Below are 23564 nucleotides of genomic sequence, written 5' to 3'. Positions count from 1 at the left end.
TTCTCTCTTTTTTCTCTTGCCATACTCAGAGTAACCTACATATTCTGAATACTTTTGGTGGCGCCAACTAATTGGAGTTAGTGTTTGCCGCAACAGGGGTGTAGCGTCTGATCACATAGATCAAAAATTATTAGAACTTATTTAACTTATTTTGAGAAATTTTTCAACTAAACTTTTAGATTAAAAAGTCTCACTAGACTGAATTCTTTTTTTACTTTAATCTGACCATTTTTTGATGTATTTGCTTCGACAAAAAAATCCTAATCATAAATTGCTTTGTAAATAAAAAAATGGGTATTTTTCTGTTATGTATCATTGAATCAACTAAAGAAATACACTTTACTTTTAGCAAACTCTTCTAAATTCACCTGATTACTAGACCCATAGTTACATAGAGTTCGGATTAGAGAAAAGAGGTTTTCATATAGATTTCAAGAAACACAAATGGTAAATCTCTCAGATGATTTTTTGCTGATAATTTACATTCTAAATTTAAAATTTTTGAACTTTGAAGCTAAAATTTGTTTTACAAGTTTCCTCTTTTTTAAAAAAATATGTGTTTTTGATTAAAAAAAAATTTAGACTCTTTTTTTTGAAAAAGGAAATTAATAAAAAATGATACTATTTCATATCGTTTCATAACTTTATACAATCGAATTAATTAGATATGCTAATAAAAATGGCAGCTAATGATAGATTTTATTGTAAGCGAAGACATTTCTCATTGAGATTACATGAGATAAATAAAAATTAGTTGAGCTAACACTACGAAATATCCTTAAAACGCAACAAATATCCTTAACACAACAAATATCCCTAAAAGGAAGAAAAAATAAATATTTGAAACGACCTACGAAATATAACAATCGCTAAAAGGTATAACATTAAAGTGATAATGAAAAAGTAATGAAACATAAAATTAACAGCAGAGTCAATAATTTTTAGGATCTAAATCCCTCTCGTCCTTACAGCAAATACATATTTTTATAGTCCTTTAGCTTTCATAGTCCTATAGCTTTTTTATAGTCCTTTTACAAGAAATCCTCATAAAAATTTAAGAAACAACAACTTCAGAATCTCTTATTCAAGTTTGCAAGATGAAAGCTTTCTTTTTATTCATCACATTGGCTGTTGCTGTTGCAGTATGCCAAGGTAAGTATAACTATTTAAATAAACCTTAGTTGAAACTTTTTATTTCATGTACAGGGTGTCCCAAAACATACGTTTAGGGTTTATTGATGTCACTAAGTATCTCTCTTATTGTGTCAGCTGTTACGAGTATCCAGGTAAATGGGTCTTCAGCAGAATCTAAGAGACCATTTTATTTTAGAACTGTCATTGAACAGCAGACCCATTTATGAGTTTACGACTGACAATGTTCATATACTTAGCCTTGTAATTTTGAACCCAATCCGAAAGAAAAAGGAAACTCCTGGATCTAGGAGAAATTCGTCTTCGTGGAGGACTTTTTGATGGAACTCACTCGCATTTGTGTTTCATGGAGAGGAAAATGCGGAAACCAACCAGGATTAGCCAGACGGCAAGGCAACTCTAACCCACGATCCGCCTACCACTGAGGATATTTTATGTCAGCACTGTGGTCGGTGCTAGCCGGGTGCGGAATTCGTATCACACAGCCATTACTGGGATTCAAATCCGGGATTCGGGCCACATTATTGGGAGGAGAGCGCTCTATCCCCTAAACCACGGCAGCTTGACCCATGGAACCATTTTATTTTACATTAAAATCATCATTGAACAGCCAAAACAATTTTTGAGTTTACGACTACTTGTCTAGACCTAGAAGAATAGTCTGCTTCCTCCAGCACATTACGACTTGCGTTTGGTTCATGGATTGTATGGTGATGTGATTTGTACCTGTCAAATTGTCTACTATCACCCTCTAACTCATGTACTATGAGTTAGAAGGTACCTTGTATTACTCTTCTCTTAAATAACGGGAGAAACTTTGAACAAACAATATTTTATGCGTACACTACCGTTCATTCATTTTACTGTATCCATTGTGTTTTCATTTTTCATTGTCTTGCAACCTATTGTGCTTCAAATTCAAAGTATAGCGTCCATAATGGAACAAAAACTGAATTAAAAAAATAAAAACCTATAAAAATAAGTGGGTGAACTATAAATATTAGTAGTAAATACCAATAATTAATGCCAGTTAATTAATTTTTATCTATTTATTGATAAAAAAATATGAAGGACAATTATAATATACTGTGCCAATAAATCTATCATGTGTTAGTTTTAAGAGACAAAGATCATTATGGTGTTACTATTTGCAAGTGTGATATTTTTGGTAATTGATTCAAATTCAATTCTTTGGGAAATAAAAGGATTCGTAGATATTTTCAGAATCATGTCGAATAGGATATACTACTATTACAATAAAAATATAATACAATATAACTTCATAATAATTGAGCTCCCGTGTTGCAGTTGGTAAAAATGTCAGTTTGGATATTAATTTTACTTTTTGCATATTTCGCAATATCTCGAGAGCTTTTTAAGCTAACTGAAAAATGTTTGCCTACAATTATGAAATTCCCTTATCCAAAAATAATTACCTGCAAAGAAAATGTATAGTAAATAATTTTTTCTATGCTAGTCTAAAAAATTATAAAATTAAACAATAAGTTTAATTTCATAATTTTTATATCATATTTAAGAATGTAATTTTACTTGACAAAATATAAAAGTTAAGCGGTCAATTAGTTCCTGAGAAATCGAATTTTAAAACAGCTGTTTACATAAAATTCAATTTTTCAGGAACTATTCGATCAAATTTGGTCAGGTTTTATATTTTGCCACAAATCGTCGGCCTTGTCTGACTACAAATGGTTTGACGCCGCTGCCCTGTGGGATCGGACTCTCGATTCATTCATTCTTCCTCCTCCTTTGCTCATCGACTGAGACATGTGGTGCCATTACTTTTGCATGACTCGGGGCCTTGTGCCAATCGAGTCCCATGGTGGTCTATCGTGCTGCGTGGATTGCTTGAACATAGCGAGGCATCATGAATTTGGCGTATGGGCCAAATTGGCCTGGGTCGCGTCTTAACTCTCCTACCCTCCCTAAAATGCGTTATTCTTGTTTCCGTAGCAGCAGACGACCTCCAATTTTGTGGTGGGGGGAGTTCTTGCCATAGACAAACTATATAACTTCCCGCAAGTTAACATGGAAACAGTAAAATAATTTTTCTCTCTAAAAGAGACCCTTAATGTCTCGTCATACCCTTGGTCAATGAATATTGAATTGCTAAAATTTTACAGATCCTATAATGATGCGTGATATGTCTAAGCTCAGGCCACGTAAACTTAGTGCTGTGTACTTAGTACTAAGTAAATGCTTATACATGCTTTAAAAATCGAATGAACTGCATTAAAATAACTTTTAATTTACAGCTGATCCACCTACGTGTGATGCTAGCAAAGGGGAAGAATATAGCACATGCCACTCACCCTGTCCTCTTACTTGTTCTAATTACAATGATCCTGTAGGTTGTATAGCATCATGTGCAGCAAATTGTGACTGTCCAAGAGGAAAAGTTCGAAGAGAGTCTGATCAACAGTGCATTGATCCTAAGGACTGCTAAATTTGATATTTTTTGTTATCCTTCAATAAAATCATCTTCAAAACCGTTCTACTTAATTTTTTTTCTTACTTACTCAAAATCCTTTACCGCCAACCCTACTCAACCTCTTTTACATCTCTACAAACGTCACTCAACCTCTCTAATAAAATTAGTTGCCCTAGTAAAATTACTGTAATGTACTGACATTACCGCTAAAAAAAAGAACCATAATTCTGGGATTAAAAATCAAAATATACGGTATAATTAAACCATTCATTTGGTAATTTTTCCAGTCACATGAAATTCAAATAGATTTTAATTTCAATCAATTAGTGATTTTATGATCGTGTTATGAGTTTGCTCGGTTTAAAAAATGTTTAAAAAAAATGTTTATACACATTCAGGAGATCGGATACTTGCAAGCGATGTCACGCGGGGGTCAGCAGATTACGACGCTAGCTAGTATCCAATTAAATCTGATTTGAAAATTGATTCAGCTTTATGATAAATAATCTTTATGGCTGTAACGCTAATGTGCTGTGTACAACCACGTGATTAGACACAACCATACAGGCATAACAATACTTTTACTTCGTTACTTGTAACGGAAGTGAAAGTAAAAGTATGTATACTTAGTTACTTTTTTAGTTTAGTACTTTTACTTGTTTTTTCGTTATTTTTGAGGGTAAAGTACAAGTATTTGTAATGAAAATGTCGAAAAAATCCTTTCTTTTTTCTGATTTTTGTAAAAAAAATTCCTCAAAATAATTTTTTTTCGAAATCTTTAAATGTTGTTCTCCAGACAAATCGCTATTTTCTCTTCTTACAACATATTCTAAAAGCCAAGGTCACCAAGCATATACATATCTGGGGGGGGGGAGACATGAAAAAATCGGAAAAAATAGCGATTTCGGTGTGAAACCTGGATCTGAAAGTGCGAAGGTCATCGGATGTCCCCAACCCAATGTCCAGCTATGTCCACACTTATCTTTAGTTTTGTTTGTTTAACCTCCATTTAATCATTTGTGACTATCGCTTCCCCAACGTAAATTGGCGGGAAAGAAAAAAAACACATATTTATTCACAATCCTGAGAGGAATTCCTGTAATAATTACTGAAAAAAATGAAGGAGACGCCACTGACTTGCTTGACACCTAATTTGAACCAATTAAACAATTTAGGATAAAATAAACCCGCTTCTGTTCTGAAAAATAAAAACTAATGAAATATGTGCGTTTAAAGATGAGATGTATGTAATACCTGTCTAAACATTTTGAAAATAAAAATAATGGACTTTTGTTTCCAATTTGATGCTGAAAAGCAACAATGACTGTAAGTAATTATTTTCGAAATATTTATATAAATACATTGAATCATATCTAAATTTGTTTACATCCGTCAAATAAATGAGATAAAATTTGTTACTACTGACTATGGCATGGCATGAATGTAGGGATCTCAAAGAAGCATTCGAATTATATTTCGCGATTTTTAAATTTTACTTTTTTCATTTTCATTGGTAAAATTTATTTCCTGATAATTTCTTTAAAAATTTTGTGCCATAAGCAACCTAAAATTTGCGTTTTGTAAAATATTAATACAACAAAACAAGTTTTTTTCAATGGCGTATACTATATTTAGCGTATTATAATGTTTATTTACTTTTTATTTCTTAATTTTTTTAATTTAAGTAGAAATAAATTGAAAAAACTGAACTTCATGCTAAAAAAACTTTGGTTTAGTAGAGTTGAACAAATTATTAAAATTGGACTTGAAAATTTAGGATTACACAGATAAAAGTATTTCTTAAAATTAAGAAGAAAAAAATGCCCGATTTGGGAAATATTTTGAAGAATTTGTTCTCTATTCGCAATTTTTCCCTGAAAAATTTTTTGTGGATATCCTTGGCTACTAGTACAGCATGCATGTTGGGATTTTAATCATTAACTGTCTTAAAATTTTTATCCCATCTCAATTATTTTTAAATATGGGCATTGGTACATCAAGAATAAATATTTTCAATGTTAATTGTATTGCTATTGAAATTAAATGCGTGCCTAAATGAAAACAGCAACTAACGTTGAAATTTCAATTGTTTCATTCTAAGCATTGAAATTTCTCGACAAAATATTTTAAAGTAGTTTCGTGTTTATTACATTGGCCCTATTATTAGTGCTAAGAAGAATTTATTTTCGTTTCATTCATGAAATTATAGATTTCAAACTTCATCGCTACTATTTATTATTATAATTATTTTCGTAAGTATTTTTGAAACCTTAAGAAGAAATGCATCCTCAAACATTCGCATTGGTTACCCTTACATTAAGTCACAGAAATAATCATCAAAACTTCTTTATCTTAAAGTTATACCCTACAAACGTAGATTCAAAATTTGATTTCTCGGAAACTATTCGACCGATTAAGTTCGAATTTTGTATTTTGTCATTTAAAATGGGATACTTTAAAATTTGTAAAAATTTCTTATTCCGAATCAATCAAATTTTTTCGGTCATTGCTTAATAAAATAATAAATATTTGTCAAAAAAAATTTTTTTAACGGAATTATCTTCAGATAATTAAATTTTATAGCAGTGAGTAAAAATTTCGATTATCTAGTTCTCGAGGTATGTCGAAATAGGCAGACATTTAAATTAACATTACGGTGTTCAAACTTTTTCTAGCTCTCCTGCTTAAACTAGTGGGATTATATTTCTCAGATTACTGCTAACTCATATTTTGAATTTCAGAAATACAGGCTCGTCGAAAAAAAGAATGTATATTCAGAGTAAGTACGTTTTTATACCTAATTTCGTAACTTCAAAAATCGTGTCTGCACTAATTAGCTAGCACATTTAAGGTTAAGACATAAACCGCCGATTGTGAGGATTTTCTTAAAAATAAGAAATTCAGACTAAGTGAAACCTTCGTAAGTTGTCCATTGGGAATACGTTACTTTTGTGGTCATTTTTGACAGGTAATCTAGTAATAGAAAGGATGAGTCAATGTTTTTATTATTTCTTACGAGTATATAATTGTATTCATCTTACCAATAAAAGTACATACATGCAAAATTAAATTTTGTAACATGGCTTGTTTGTGGCATTAATATATGACAATTATCAGAATTTATTGCAATTTGTTTCATAAATTTAATATTAAACTGTTTTTTTAAAGGAAATGTTGGGTACATTGTTTTATAGAATTAAGGAACCTTTAAATATATTTTCTTTCAGCGTCTTCAAAAAAATTATTTTAATAGATATCTAAAAATGAAAATTTCAATCAAAGATAATCAAAGGTCAAAAATAAATAAGAATAGAATATATTAATACGCAAATGTTGCTTGAGCAAATAGAGTAATTTTTTTTTTTTAAAAAAATTTAAGTGACATTTGATGCATTTCTTATAAACTCATTGGATATTAAAAAAAATAAAGAAATTTTATGCTTTAATGCAGAATGTTATACTTTTTATTCCACCCAACCAATCAGGAATAACTATAAAATATAACTAAATGATTGATTGTAAGTAAAGGTATTTGTAAGTAAATATAAGAAATAAAAAAAAAAGTTAGCAAAATGTACTCAACAATATGATTGCCATAAAAAATCGAAGAAAAACTTTTTGAAACAACTCACGAAATCCAACGATCTCATAAAAAGTTGTAATGACAAAGAATTGATGAAATATAAAGCAGAGAGCAGAGTCAATAATTTTTTTTTTAAATCAAGGTTACGTACGTTTTTCCAGCTGTTTTCAATAGCTTTTATACCAAATATAAGCATAATTTACTGTAGAATTTCATGCAAAATATTTCCGATTAAAAAATAAACTTCAGAATATCTTTTTAAACTTAACAAGATGAAAGCTTTCGTTTTTTTCTTCACATTGGCTGTTGCTGTTGCAGTATGCCAAGGTAAGCTAAACTTTTTATTAAAAAAAAACTCATGTAGAAATTTATTAAAGATTGGTTATAAAACTATTTATTTAAAGTTTGAAATAAATTTTTGAAACATTCTCTTGAGTTTTGTGTGTTCTTATGACATTTATAAGAAAAAAATATTGTGTTTGAATATTGACAATTTATTACGTTAATTTGTTTACTATTAGTTTTACACTTTAAAAAAATTAAAATCAAAATTAAAAACAAAATATTCAATTTACTTAAAACAAAGTAGGATGAATAAAATAAGTACATTGAGTTTTTCTGGTTTTGTTTTTGAGACACGTTTCTTTTTTAAAGCTTTGAAGAATTTCAAGTTTCAGCATAATTTGAAATTAAATGGGAGGAAAGAAAGGAAGCTGTAAGTTTTATCTAACCTTCTAATTCGGATGCAAACATACATCCCCCTTCAAAAGGTTGAACGAGAATTAATACTTTTTTTAAATGGAGCACAAAAAAAGACCATGGGGCAATAGTTTTGATCATAGCTCGAAATCTATACCATTGAACTATTTTCTTTTAATATCTATTGCCTGCATTTCGATTTTGTTTTTAAAATCTAACTTAATTTAATTTTGATTTTGGATTATTATCGTATATTTCTGAATAGGCAGAGAAGCTTTGGAAAAAGTGCGAATCCTTAAGTCGCTTATAATCGGGCTGCTAACTTTGCATTCACATAAAGGCTCACGCAAATCATATAGATATATAAAATGACGCATTCCATACTTTTCTAATCATATTGCTTCAAACATTAAAATGTGCAAAAAGTATATAGAAACACATAATGTTATGCCATTTAATTTGGAAAAAAAATTTTGAAACGATTTTTATCCAAAAATTATAAACTAAAAAAAACAAAATAAAGAATGCTTACGATTAAAAATTCCTGACATTGAAGTAAAAAACTTTCATATTGTTTCTTTTTTTTTTTAGTCTTAAAGAATCAGACGTAGAAAACTTTTCTGTCGAGAACGGAAAACATCCGTTCTTCAAATTAGAAAAAAAAATTCTTTTTAACAAGTAAATTTTTTAAAAAATTATAGCACTTACTTGCCTTATAAATCCGGAGAATTCCAGATAAAATTATCTTCGTTTGAAAATTTTATTCTCAAACAATAAATACATAAATAATCCCTACATTACTTCTAAATCACATACCACACCACAAAATTTTATAATTGTAAGATAGCGATATGAATTTCAATATGTCACTTAAAAACAGAATAGCTGGAAATTAATCATTCAAAATTAAGAAAATACTTACCAAGAAAACAATAAATATTTATTAATTTTCAACACAAAAGATACTATTTCAAGTAGTTCGGATAATTCTCTACTGTTGTTTTCCGAATTATATAGATACAAAAATATGTACTATTCTACAGAGAAGAAGAATATTCTATAACTATTACTGTTCTGCACGCTCTGAAAATCATATTTATTCATTGGAATAAAGTAAGCAATGCTGACTTCGCTTTTGCAATGAATTAAAGACTGAAAAATAAGTTATTTTACCGTAATGCACACATCTATAACAGTATGCTATCACGAAATCGGAAGCCATCCGTTGCAAGTTTGCTGATAATAGAAGTTAAAAAGTATTCAGAAATTGTTATTCAAATGCTTGGCTTGTTCGGTTTCAGAACGATTTACCAATGCTCTAGGTAGTTTTTTCAGGTTCTTCTGCCTTTTCTTTAGGGAAATTTTGTTCTTATTTGCTGCTAAGAAATGGCGTCTTGCTCTGTCAATGATTCTGATAGAACTAAATGAAAACTTAATAGTTAAAAGCCTGAAAATAAACTAACCTCTAGAGGGCGTACTCGAGCGTTGAGATCCCGAATCGGTGGAACACTTAATGAGTTTTCATTTTTAAACAAAAGATAAACCAGTAAACTAAGATATATTCCGGAAAGGAAGTTCTAGCTCTTCACAAAGATTGCTTGTCGATTTTTTTTACGTCGACTATTAATAAGTATTAAATTTGGATAAATTTTCAGAAATTCGAGAAAAAAAATGTGTTTAAAGACCTAAATAAATTGAAAGGAGTTTATTGTCAACTATTTTAGACAAGGTGAAGTTTTAATCGGTAATGAAATTAGATTGGTTGTTTAAATTTCCCTTTCCTCAATAGAGATTCCACAGATTTTGGCAAGACTTTTTTTTCCCTCGTTAAATCTTAATTTTTCAGTTACTTTCTAAACCTGGACATTTTTTTAAACTTGTTTTAGAGGGATTCTGAAAATATATGCTGCATACATTATCCTATACATATAATAGAATAAAAGTGAGTGTATATGCGTCTGTATACCGGATTGCGGGTAAACGGTAGACTCTAAGAATAAGAAATTCAACGTGAGGCTGAATGAGTACAATTGGAAACATTTTACGAAGTCGATTCTTGATTTTTAATAAGATTTTTAAATTCAGACAAATTGAAGAAATGAAATTTTCTCATTGGCTTAGCGGAAGCCATTGTTCCAAAATAATCTATAGACGATACAGTTTTGTCAATATTTATATATTTAACCAAAATTGTAACACTGTGAACAATTCCTTATCAATTCTTTATCAATTTACGGTAAAAAGTACTGGCACACTGACAGCATCTGTAAAATCAATTTTCCTGCAAAACGTTTTATTTTGTTATTAAATTTTATTTTTTTCATTTATAGTAAATTGTTATTAAATTAAAAATTTTATATTTTGCAATTAAATCCAGTAAAATTTTATTCCGCATTTTTTACAATAATATTCATTTAATTACGAGGATACAGTAATTTGACAATAAATATTACTGTAAAAATTACGCTACATAAGGTTTTTATTCCTTAATTAGAGTGATTCAGTGATTTTATGAAAATTATTAGTGTAAAAGTCACGGTATATTAGATTTTTTTGCTTCGTAACATGTTTCGGTAAAAATACATTTTACGGTACAAAGAATTGGCACACTTAACACCGGTACTCTTTATCGTTATTTGATCCAAAAATATTTACAATGACGAAGCAATCCACATTAGTAACTTTTGTACTTAAAAAAAAAGTATAAAATATATTATTTATAAGGTATGCATCCTTTAAAACTTGAGAAAATAATAAACTCCGTTCATTCTATTTATTTTAAAAATAAATTGCTTTCAAAAATTTTATTTACTAGCTTTCAAATACAATTTTATCACATCAAAAGATGGTTTCAGCAGGTTTTGGAGATTCCATTCTTCCAGTTTTGGTATTAAAAAGCGACTGATTTTATAATCGAGTGATTTTATTAACGGTAGCCACTGAATTATTTTATTTTATTAAAAATTAAAATAATTATTCGCTATAGAACAGCACGCACAGTGAGTCGGCTAACTTTTAGAAAATTACTCTCACCATACAGATTGTAATTGGATATTCTGTAAGTCATTCAGAAATAGAGCTACACTTAACGTTCTAAACGAAAAAAAATTTCTTATTATTATTATTATTTTAATGAAATGATGTTAATTCTCTAAGTTATGTGAAAAATTATTATTGCAGCTGAAAAACAGAAATGTGATGAAAGCAAAGGTGAAGAGTTTGGCACCTGTTACTCAGCTTGTCCTAAGACTTGTTCCAACTACAAAGATGAATTTCGTGCCTGTACCATGCAATGCGTCAAAGAATGTGGATGTCCGAGTGGAACAGTTCGAAGAGAATCTGATCAACATTGTGTTAAACCTGAAGAATGCTAACGTTTGCATATTCTGATGCTTTTCAATAAAACTTTTCTGTGTTTAGTTTCATTCATACACAATTTAGTTCTCAATGCAGGATGCTGCGAGAAAAAAAAACTTGTCAAACAGTTTTTAATATAGTAACTTTATTGAAAAATAAATAAATTAACAAAATATAGCAATAACATTAGACTTTTACTAAAAAATAAATTTAATTGCTTAAGTCAGTGTTTCCCACAGTGTGGTACGCGTACCCTCAGGGGTACGGGAACAGTTTAGGCGTGGTGCGCGTTCTTATGCGAAATATCTTGCAAAAACAAAAATTCAAAACATTTTACTTAAAAACAAAGCTAGCCATCAAAATTTACGACTACGTATTTTTCTATTGACTATTTTTTGCGAGTTAGCAGTTAATAATTAGTGGTGTCAACAACCAGTAGCGATTTTTAACTTTTGTGAAATTTGTTTATGGTAAAAAATACTTTAAATTTTTTTATGGTAAAATATACATTTATTTTTTTATTAGTGGTACACAGCGTTACAAATATTTAGAAAGGGTACACAAAAATCCTAAGTTTGGGAAACACTGGCTTAAGTGGTAGTCTTTTGCAGCGATGCAGTGGTGCAAATGCTTTTTGAAATCTTCAGCAATGGGTCGCAAGTCTTTAATTTCAATCTACCTCATTCCCACTGTAACGACTCCTTTAGAAAGTCCAAATTTTTCTGTACAGAGCAAACAATCGATTTCCTTGTGTAAGCAAATCTAAAACAGCAGGAGTCTTTTACTTGATATTTTATAATTTTAAGACTGACGCTGAACAGTCAAACTAATTTTGAGTTTTGGACTACCGATGTTCAACTCCGTTGCTTTGTAATTTTGAACCCAATTCAGAAGACAAGGAAATTCCCGGATCAAGTATTGGAAGAAATTTGGCTTCGTGGAGGACTTTTTGATTGCCCTTACGTCGCATGGAGAGAAAAACCATGAAAACCTACCACAGCTCATCTGACGTTAAGGCAACTCTAACCCATGATCCATCTACCGTTGAAGATGTTTTACGTCAGCATTGTGGTTGGTGCGAGGCAGGTGCGAAAATTGCATCAAACAGACATCGTTTGGATTCGAACCCGGGAAACCTCATTAGGAGGCAAGAGCTCTATCCCCTGAAGTGAATAAAGTGAAAAACAATACTTAAACTAAGAGATATACTATAAAGTGTTTTACAGATAAAGTGCTAGACAAAAAAAAAAAAAAAAAAAAAAAAAAAAAAAAAAAAAAAAAAAAAAAAAAAGAACGCATAAATTAAAAGGAAATTAGTAAATTTTTATTCCATTATGCAAATACTTTGTCAAAGTTTCTTTTTTCGCCATGCCCTGTAATGAGAATTCCTACTCCATGAAGTACTCATTTTTTTAATATAATTCTTATTTTATTTCGAATTTACAGAAGGGATATTTTTAAAATAATATATGATAATAAAAAGATAATGTTTTCTAATGAACACTACCGTAAGAATGATTCATTATCTGAAAAGAAATATGTTAATTTTTATACATACTTGTTATCGAAGTGATAACAGTGGCTTATTGTCTTAGTGTTAATAGATATTTAACATCTTACAAGCTATGATTATCATTTCAACGTTAAAAGATAATTTCTAATTTAATCTTGCGTATTTGGTGCGATTCTTGTATGGGTTGTTAAACCATATTTTCTTTTAAGCCAAGTTTTAGTATGGTGCAATCAAATGTAAGAATGTCAAATTTACAATCTACCATGAATCAGTGTTAATATTTGTTTGGGAATTTTTTTTTGTAGGATTGAAGTTAAGTCAAATTAGATTGAAGATTGAAGTTACGTCAATTTTACAATGTTACTATGAATTGAAAAGTCTTATTCTTAAAAAGACATAAGTAGCCAAGAACAAATTTTTTTAAATAAGGAACCACTAAACAAAAATCTTCATGGAGGTAATAAAACAATACTTATAGATCGTCAATATTTTATAGTACCGTATAAAATATTGACGCAATGTGAATCATAAGAGTCTATTTGCTTTAATCTTACATTGCACTCTTCTCTATAAGGCACTTACTGTAATGAGTTTCATCACTACCTGATAACAAAAACAACATTTAAAACAGAGAAAAATAATTTAAGTAATCACTTAGATAATCATGAAGTTACGATAAAGAAGTTTTAAAACATGGATTTTGGGTAGTTTCTTCCACCATGGATTAAACTTAGAATATTGAACGATGTATCTATTCGAAAGATTACTTGAAACAGCAAAAATTGAAATTTTTCTTTTGAAAACAATAAGTTTATTCAGAATACTAAAAAGAAGAAGGAAAAAATTGTTTTAGCAGATCTAAAACAAGAAATGTTGAATGAGTAATTTTTTCAAGTTAGAAAATGCATCACTCCCAAAATCTTTTAAAAGTAGCGCACCAAACGATTACCGTTTCAGGTCTAAAAAATATAATTATTTATTATTTTAAAAATATTTGAAAATGTAGTTTTTAACTAATTATTTAAATGTAATTTTCTTAAAATTTTATTTTATTTTTTCTACTCCTTAGTTTTGTGTCCATTTGTTTGTTTAGGTTTTGAAGAAAAGAACTTCATTGAGAGTCTGATTAAAATTGTGTTGATCCTAATGATTACTATGCTTGGCATATTTTGACATTTTTCAATAAAACCATTTCAAAATTGTCGTAATTAATGTTTTTCTACTTACTCAATATATTTTCATAATATTAATACATGTAGATTCAGACAATTGAACAAAAATATAGTGCAATATGTATTCATATCTTTCAATAAAACTAATTTCAAAATAGTACCTTTCAAATAATATATTATTGAGTAACAAACAGGGTACAATATGTACTTGTACACTGAGAAAAAGGGATGGTAAAAAATACCAGAGTATGAAAAATTGAAAATTTGTATGAAATTTTGGTAATATTTAACGTGTTTCTGCCTCGAGAAGAGCGCCAGAAAGTTCGGTAAGTGCTTTGGTAATGATTTTGGTAAAATTAGAAATAAAAAAGGGTTTTATAATATAGGATAAAATTTGTTGAATGTGGTAAAATTTGGTAATTTTATCACATTACCCAATGGCATGATTTGTTAAAAACATTCTTGTTGGTTGTTTAAGCATAGATTTGAAAGCTTTAAAATAAAGCAGGTTTTTGATGATTTTGAACCCTTTTCTTTTAAACATATCTGATGATGACATCAGGTTTCAAAATCCTCTTTTTTTCACTAAAATTTAACGCCTATAAATTTTTATATTATAAGAATTTTTCATGACGTCATTTATGACAAGGGACTGTTTTTACTTCGTTTTCTTTCCATTTTTACCTTGTTTACAAAAGTTCAGCATAAAATTCAAAAATAAATCAAAATACAGAAATGCAACAGAGTTTTAAACAGCTTGTTAGTAAGCTTATTACACTATGCAGGAAGTGCATTTTATATTAAATGAACAGCAGAATAAAGAAATTTAAATGCAATTTATGTCGTTTCACCTGTCCTAAGATATTATCTTTGTCATACGTCAACTATTTAAAGATACTGGTTACGATTACAACTCAGTATAAATGTGTTAGAAGTTGAGCAATAGACACTTAAAAATAAAATATCAGATTGAGTTATATTTTTCTCAAGATGAGAGTTTTCATTTTGTGCGTCGTTTTGGCTACAATAATCGGAGCATGCCAAGGTAAGCAGAATCATTTGTATACAAATTATATTATTTAAACTGAAAAAACTACCGATAAGAGTAATTTTGACAAACTTTAGTACGTCTCATTATAGAGAATGTACAGTGCGCAAAATAAAGAAAATGGACCACTCTGAATAACTTTTGATCTATTGATCGGATCTTCACGTTTTAGAACTCAATCTTAATGGTTCGAGGAAGTGAGCTCAATTACGCAAATTAGTTAGTTCAGACAATATTTTAAGTTACAAAATCAGACACGAAAACGTACTTTTGCTGAATAAATATATCTTTTTTTTTCCCGATCGATTCGGATTTTTCACTCCCAAAATATAGGGGTAGCCGTGATCTCGGAAATATGTTCCCAATAGTTTTGTCTGGAAAGTGGTCCAAAGTTTGGACCCCTTAATGTTAATTTCACTTTTTACGAATTTCACCATGTCTCGAGAACTATTTTAGCGAATTAAAAAAAAATTCCATACGATTTTACAATTTGTTCATCCAAAGATAATTCCATGCAAAAAATAACTTTTAGTAAGTATTATGTCTTTTTAAGAATTTTATTTAATAATAATCGAAAAAAATTTTGAACTGTAAGGTATACATTTTTTACATTATTTTAAATAATGTAATTTTACATAACAAAATACGAAATCTTTAACACGCACTTTTAGCTACATCCAGTTTTCAAAGCTGTACCAATTTCTCAGACGCGTATTTTGAGTATTAACTATGCTCACTTGCTGGTTAAAAATTTTGACACTACCTTTAATATTCTGTTCAAATACTACTGGAAGAACAAAATCAAATAATTTTGAATTGCTCTCTTTACCGAGATATCAGAATTTTCCAATATCTATACCAAACAAGCCATTTTTGATTGTTTAATAGATTCCCAATCAAGAGTCCGTTTAGAGTCCATTAAATGCTCCTGGAAGCGCAAAATCAATTTTTAAATACACTCACTTTACTTGGGATATCAGAATTTTCCAAAAACTATACCAAACACGACATTTTTGATTGTTTAATAGATTCCAAATCAAGAGTCCGTTTAGAGTTCGTCAAATACTACTGGATGCGTAAAATCAAATCATTTTAAATTACTCACTTTATTGAGATATCATATTTTTCCAAAAACTATACCAAGCAAGTCAATTTTTCATTGTTCTAATAGATCCCAAATCAAGGGTCCGTTTATTTAAATTGTCAAGATTTGCAGCTTTAAAATTCCAATAAATTAAGGAGAACAACAGAATGATGACTTTGGGACTAAAACTTGAGTCACGAGACTCTTCAATGAAATTGCTTAACTTACTTTGTCTTGAAATTGGATTCATTAATAATATCAATCTTCAAACTTTTGAAAATACTTAGCACTACAATAGACAAGATAACAACAATAACAACAAAAATGTTATTTAATCTTTTAACCTTTGTCTCTAAACCCTATAATTTTTTTTCTGTTTGTATTTATTCTCATTTGTTTCTTGAATTTCTAACTTTACTTCCTTGACATATTCAAATAAAGTTTAGTGCGTTGTGTACTACGCTTTTTGTCCTCTGGGGCAGAACAACGAGATGCATGTCTATGTATACATATTTTGACTCAATATGTAACATGATGTTTGAAAACATTCCAACATTTCATCTTTATTCATTAAAGGATGGAGCCATGATCGATCCCGTGACGCATGTAGCATTATGCAAATCGCACTCAACCGTGCTTTGCCATGTTTGTCAGTGTTTAATAATCACCCGCAAAGATTTTATCTGCAATTACATAACAGTTATGTGATCTACATATCTAAGAATATCAGAAGACAGAATTATTTTTTTCAAGAAAACTGATATTGTAATGTTTTAATTGCAGCTCAGAAATGCGATGCCAGCAAGGGGGAAAGATATAGTGACTGCAATTCAGCCTGCCCGAAAACTTGCTCCAATTACATGGATACTGGTACATCTTGCATCCAAATATGTGTGAAGGGATGTGGATGTCCTGGAGGAACAATCCGAAGAGAGTCTGATCAACATTGTGTTGAACCTTCACAATGCTAAAATATGCATATTTTGATATCTCAAAATAAAGCATCGTATCTTAAGTTTTGATTAAGATTCTTTTTTTACTCACTCAATATTGCAATTAATCTTACTAGGAAATAGCACCACACAGTTAGAAATTGCTTGGAAAAAATGGTTAAATAACAATTTATTATTTGTTAATTTACCCTTTTAAAAAAACTGTTAATTGTGAGAAAAACAGTTTATTAACAACCAGTATTCTACCGACCCAACCTATTGATTCCACTAAGTTTCTTGCATCTAGGTACATATTAAAGCCTAAAGAGCCAATCTGACAATCTCATAAGTGACAGAACGGTGGTTCGAGTACCCGTATTGACACTGCAATAGTTTCTCCATTCTGTTCAGCACAGGAAAAGTTTCCAGTGTCTTCCACTCCCCAATGTGTGACCATGGGTTATTAGAATACGATACTCTCATTCACACATAGATGGCAGCACCATAAAGCTGCTTAGCACAAAAAAGTCTAGTATTTTCCATCGCTTACAATAAGAGAAACAACTAGTTAAACTATTTAAATCACATTTCTTGGTTTATTTGATAAAACACAATTCAATCGCCATTTCACTCTATTATATATTACCAAACTAAAAGCCTAACTCCAATTGTCCAGCTAAATTTAATTTTTTAGAGTGTTGAAACCATGTTAGTTGTCAATAGTTAAAAAACCGCATAAGTTTGAATTCTAGTTGTACTAGTTGTAAACATTTTCAAAACTCTAAAAGGGAAAAACATTCCTTACCGTACATTTTACAGTTAATTGGATCAACAGATTGTTGCTGGCTATTTTACCGTAATTTTAGGATAAAAATTTTAACAATGCAAGTGTATAAATTTTAATGTAAAATAAACTTTGAGACATTGAATTCAGATAGGTACATAGTATCTCATTAAGTTTAAAATTTCTTTAATGGTTTTTAGGTCATACAATTAATATTAAATTCCAAATACGGAAAGAGCAGAAGCGAGTTTTCTGATAATAAAGTTTAAAATTTAAATCCTATGTGAAAAAAACTTAAATTTAAACTGTATCCTAATAAAAAAAAATATTTTCCTTCATTGTGATTTTTTCCTAAATTAATTTGTTATCCATATGACTTTTAAAACTATCTAGAAAAATAACGTGAATTGTAAACTTACGTTTACATATACCTCGGAATCAGTCGATTAATACTTGTTTTATAGCTAGGCTGGTTACACTTAATGCTAGGTTTTTGTTAAGAATGTAAATTTACGTAGTAATAGACTAAGTGTGGTAATAGACGCCCGGTGGCTGAGTGGTAGCACATTGCGCTCTCGTGCCACAGGTCCTGGGTTCGATCCTTGGGCCGGGCAAAGCTGAATTAGCTTTTAATCCCTTCAGTGGGTCGATAAATGAGTACCAAGCATGCTTGGGAACTAAACACTGGGGATTCCGTGTTCGGCTGACCACCTGACTGGAACATCTGCTCCTGCACCCCAGAGCTTAAGGTCAATAAAACTGAGATGGGCACAGGCCCTGGCCCTCTGTGGGTTGTCGCGCCACTGAGTTTAGTTTAGTTTTAGACTAAGTGTATTGAATGGAAATATTGTTGAAATTATGCACAAAAAAAATTATCATGGAAAAGTTAGACTATATCAGAGTATGTGTTTGAACTATTTTCTTTTTTAACGTTATGAGTAGGGGAGAGTGGGGTCAATTGTAACATTTTTTACTTAACTATTTTTAACTAACAAAAAATCCAATATATTATTAGTATTAATTGACAGACATGTAAAATAGACAATCCTCTACTAGAAAAAAAAAATAAATACCTAATTTTAAATGTTATTATATTAGTTATTAACAATTTTTGACAGTCGTGCTCTTGTTACAATTGTCCCCACTTACGGGGTCAATTGTAACAGTTCATAAATTCAACTAAAACATAGTTAATTATACATAGTATCATAGTTGTGATATATTTTTTTATTGATCAAAATAGTAGTGATATTTTAGGAGTGAAAATAATAATGAGCAGAGACCTAAAGGGTTAAACTTTTAACTTTAAGGGAAGCAAGACGTTTTCGATGTCGAAAAAATGATTTTTTCAACCTTATCGACAAGCCATTTTTTCTTAATATTAAATACAATTTAAAACTTTAAACTTTACATTTATGACAACTACATATTAATGTAATTCAATAACAATAAAAAGGAATTTAAAATGTTTATAAATTTAATTTTTATAAATGTTTGAAAATTTAATGTATATATAATTTTTTTTTAACCAGACTTAGCTTTCGGTACGCTCAAAAAATTTTCTACATGAAATATCAACAAAAAATTGGCATACACTCAAGTAAATATGTTTGAAAAATCAGGTGAAATAGTTTGTTTCATAATATGTACAGAATATATTATATATAAGCAAAATAAATGTAGTATTTCTGAAAAAAATGCAAAATTTCGTTCAAATTTTGAAAAACTTCCCCTGTATAACAAAATTATAATGAAAAAAATAAACTTTATATAGTTAATTAAATGTAAATAAGGTATATGTACAAGCATAGAAATTTTCATAACTTTACAATGATTTGTTTTTTGTACGAGCGTACCGAAAGTTATGTCTGGTAAAAAAAAANGCTTTTATTTTAAATTACTTTATTAAGTTAAATTATTTAACCCCTTCCTTCTTGCTCCCGTGAAAATGACGGGGTGAGGTTTCGCCCTCTATTTCTCGCTCCCGTGATATTTCCGGACTGGAGTGTTCAGTAGTAACGTGCCAATAAGAATAAAACTAATTCGTTTCTTTTGCCCGGAAAACATTTTATTTCTCATTTTACACGACAGATCTCAGTACAAAGATATTATTAAGGTATTTGTAGATTTTTGCAGCTCCAGAATAAATGAAAACAATAAGAGATGTTGGAAGGAAACTCATTACTACTGTCCAGATTGTGACGTTGGCCTCTGTATCTCTTGCATTGAAATTTATCACACAAGAAATAATTACTAATATTTATTTATATTATACGTAAGTTTAATAAAATTCCTTTTTAATGTTTAAAACACAGTTTTTTAAAATTTTCCTTCTTTCTGGAAAACCAACATTAAGTCATAGTAATCCTAATTCAAAAATTAAATCAAAAATTAAAAATGAATATATATATTGTTCATACACATGTTTTTATATACTTTTCAGGGATAAAAAAAAAGGTTACTTTTATGACCGTTTTCTTGAAAATTTACCGTTAAGGGGTTAAAATGATCTATAAACAGGGAATGCGTAAGCAAAAGGAATGTGTAAGCAAAATTTTTCGAATTGATTGACAAAAAAAGAAAAGTTAAAGATTCCATGCAGTAATGAGTTTCCACCTTGCAAATTTGAACGCCTTGAAAAGTTTACTTACTCTTTTTTGAAAAAATAAAAAAATAAAGAAGAATAAGGCTTTTCATCGTCGTAACGATCGTAATATGTCGTAATGAGTTGCAATGAGTTGCAATAAATTACATATTTTTAGCTGGTGCAATACGAGATTTACATTTGTTTTGTTTATTCAAGGATCATAATTAAAGTAAGTCCTTAAATGATTTCCTTTAAAACAATGGATAGATTTCAAAATAATTTGTAATATCCTCCTAGAATAGTACATTCTAATCTTGAAACAGTGGTATGTCATTAATCATACAGATTTTGAATTTTAATCATACAGAGTATTAGATAATTCTAATACTGATAAAGTAAATTGATGCATTTAAATGATATTTAGGATCACTAAAATAACCTTATATAAGTGGCCAAAACTTTCAAAATCTCATTATATGTTTATATTGCAGTTCAAAAATACTAAACAGCTAGATTACAGTTAAAAATTTATTAACTAAGATTTATTACCTACTAGAAAATGCGATTTTTTTTTGCTTTACTATTATTTTCACTATTGATGATTACCATTATTCAAGGTAAGAAAACAATTCATGATTAATGATGTAATTTTGATTCGAAAGTTGAACTTATTGTTCTTGTCATAACTAATTAAGAAAATTATTTTATTTATTATTAGGGATATCGTAAATCAACTATTTACTGATTGAAATATATCTACCGTTTGCTTATTTTAAGTTAATTTACCGAACGTTCGAATCATAAATGAAATACTAGATTCATAAGATTAGTTCGTAACTTTTAAGTTACACTGAACTAGTCTCTAATTATTCGAAACAAACTGCATGAAACTATATTATAAAATTATAAGTTACATTAATTTATTTAATATCTTGTTTAAGGACCGTTTTAACTAATATCCTATTTAAATGAAATAAAAATTTTAAGAGCTACTTTTTTAATATACTAACACGGGGACAAAAGTTCCATATTTGTTTTACTTAAGATTAAAAGTCTAGAACACGCATCACTTTCGCAAAACGTGTGAAGATAAGATTCCAATGGCGATAGAAGTTAATTATGAAAGTGATGTTTCCGTTTCAGGGGTGACAAAACTAGAATTAATTTCTCCTTTTTAGTCCACTTGAAAAGCGGGATTTCTACAGACGAAAAGTCAAGCATGCATTATTTCCGAAAGAAGATTGGTTTTCAGTAGTGATAGAAGTTAATTACGAAAGGGGTTCCACGTGACAATTTTTTTTTTCAACGACAGACTCTGAACATTCGTTCTTCACCTTGGAAGATGCCAAAGTGTTGCTCATTTAACGTTACCCAGTGGGTGCAAACCACTTTTTTTGTTGTCGTCAGTGGGCGACAGGTTACCGCTAACGTCAAGTGAAAGCGTCCGTTCTAACAAACCAGGCCTTAAGTCACGGAGGTGAGCAACGTTTCCCACGCCACACTGCCACAGTTACCCGTTTATAGGGTGGGATACATTCACGCATCGCACAACAAAGAACGACACACAGAGAGAAACATCCATGCCCTGAGTCGGATTCAAACCGGCCATCTTTAGCTTCACAGTCTGGCACGCTGGCCACTCGGCCACCTGTCGGCATAAAAGTATAGTTAATTATGTCCTTTTAGCTCACTTGAAAAACGTAGTTTTTAAATACGGAAACTTCAGCACGCATCATTTTTGAAAGACGGGTGAGGAGGAGTACTGGGTTTTAGTGATAAAGAAGGTAATTACGAAAATGATGTTTAAGTTTTAGAAAAAAGGAAAAATAGTAAAATTATTTTGAGCGTGTATTTTGAGATACAAAAAGTGTAAGAATCATCACTTTGAAAAAATCCCGAAGGGCGTGGTTTGTTTGCCAAATAACATTTTAAATTTTATTTTTTAACTATATGAAGTAAAGCTATGAACTGAAATAAAAACTTTCTTGCAGCTGAGAAACCGATATGTGATGAAAACAAAGGTGAAAAATTTGATACCTGTCACTCTGCCTGTCCTGTTACTTGTTCTAACTACAAAGATGAAGATCGTGTCTGCACCTTGCAATGTGTAGTAGGATGCGGATGTCCAAGTGGAACAGTCCGAAGAGAATCTGACAAACTTTGTGTAAAATCATCAGAATGCTGAAATTAGCGTATTCACAATTTTATGTAAAACCATACCCTGACAATTTATCTGTGTTTGATTCCTTTTGAACTATTATCATTTATTTTTTTAAGAGCGTAAAAGTTTTACAATAACTCACGAGTTATTATTTTAATGGTTGTTTTTCAAATGTACCATTGTTAAAAATTTTAAAAAGACTGTTGTTTTAAATAAACTCTCCCAGAAAAATTAATTTAACGTTAATGGATACTTTAAGCCTTACTATCGTTACAATTTTCACAAAATAATTCAAATTAATAAATAAATACAAATAGGAGAAAAAACGAAGGAAATAAAAAAAAACAAGTTTTATTTACTGCGCATAGGCTGCAAGTAAATAAAACTCATAAAATAAGATCAAAACATTGAAAAAACATGGAAAAAATGACAGAACAACGAAAAAAGGGAAAAAGAAAAATAACAACAATAAAAATAATAAAATCTAGGAAAGAAATCCGAAAAAAAAGAAAAAAAAATTAATAAAAACCCTGAAAATAAAAGATATAATCTTTTCATCCGCTCACACGATTATACCTGCAAAAAGGAGTGCTTTCTAATATTGTATCAATACAGTCAAAGCAAAATATATCAATACAATAGTGTGAGGAGCACTAAAAAAATTTGCAAACAATTTACTACAAATAAAACAGAACACTTTAAGTAAAAATATCACGCAAAAACAGAAAATAAAATGTAAGGAAAAAACAGAATAAAACATAAAACGAAATCTATAAAGTGAGTAGCGAATTCAAATGAACTTACATGAGCGGGAAATTTTTCAAGAATGATTTAAAATATTTTCGAAATTAGATTGCCAGATTACAAAATATGAAAACGCATATATATGTATGTGTATACATATTTAATTTATTTTTAGAAAATATGAAAAACAATAATATTCCAACTACATTAATAAATTACATTAATAATTACATAAATAAGTACATTAATAAATATTATTTTTGTGATCCCTAATGTGTACACTTTTTTTGACATCAATC

At 29.7% G+C, this 23564-nt stretch overlaps 1 protein-coding gene and 2 long non-coding RNA genes across 5 annotated transcripts; all 3 read left to right on the top strand.

Moving 5' to 3' along the window:
* The first annotated feature begins 992 nt into the window (after positions 1-992).
* On the top strand, positions 993-11308 carry LOC107452548 (chymotrypsin inhibitor-like). 3 transcript variants are annotated; one of them, XM_016056993.4, is made up of 2 exons: positions 993-1152; positions 3426-3664. In XM_016056993.4, exons 1-2 carry the CDS (start codon positions 1098-1100, stop codon positions 3614-3616), a joined length of 246 nt encoding a protein of 81 aa, XP_015912479.1. In that variant the 5' UTR covers positions 993-1097; the 3' UTR covers positions 3617-3664. The 3 variants fall into 3 exon arrangements, with proteins under 3 accessions (XP_015912479.1, XP_042904504.1, XP_015924527.1); XM_043048570.2 differs by lacking the exon at positions 3426-3664 and adding an exon at positions 11064-11308 and having other exon boundaries at positions 1030-1152; XM_016069041.3 differs by lacking the exons at positions 993-1152; positions 3426-3664 and adding exons at positions 7363-7511; positions 11064-11308.
* Positions 11309-14643: 3335 nt separating this feature from the next.
* LOC107452547 (uncharacterized) lies at positions 14644-17072 on the top strand. Its single transcript, XR_011636445.1, has 2 exons — positions 14644-14970; positions 16841-17072. It is a non-coding gene; the product is annotated as an uncharacterized lncRNA (long non-coding RNA).
* Positions 17073-20386: 3314 nt separating this feature from the next.
* LOC122270597 (uncharacterized) lies at positions 20387-22756 on the top strand. Its single transcript, XR_011636444.1, has 2 exons — positions 20387-20977; positions 22352-22756. It is a non-coding gene; the product is annotated as an uncharacterized lncRNA (long non-coding RNA).
* The last annotated feature ends 808 nt before the right edge of the window (positions 22757-23564 follow it).

The sequence above is a fragment of the Parasteatoda tepidariorum genome, chromosome 3 (assembly GCF_043381705.1).
Source record: "Parasteatoda tepidariorum isolate YZ-2023 chromosome 3, CAS_Ptep_4.0, whole genome shotgun sequence".
Taxonomy (NCBI): domain Eukaryota; kingdom Metazoa; phylum Arthropoda; class Arachnida; order Araneae; family Theridiidae; genus Parasteatoda; species Parasteatoda tepidariorum.
The sequence above is the reverse complement of the archived record's forward strand: the minus strand, read 5'-3'. Positions and strand labels throughout refer to the sequence as shown.

What these genes read in the sequence shown, in the direction of transcription:
- LOC107452548 (XM_043048570.2), top strand. Translation starts at nt 1,098, where the DNA reads ATGAAAGCTTTCTTTTTATTCATCACATTGGCTGTTGCTGTTGCAGTA. An exon ending in TGCTGTTGCAGTATGCCAAG is followed by an intron (nt 1,153 to 11,063) that starts GTAAGTATAACT and finishes TTATTATTGCAG; the next exon opens with CTGAAAAACAGAAATGTGAT.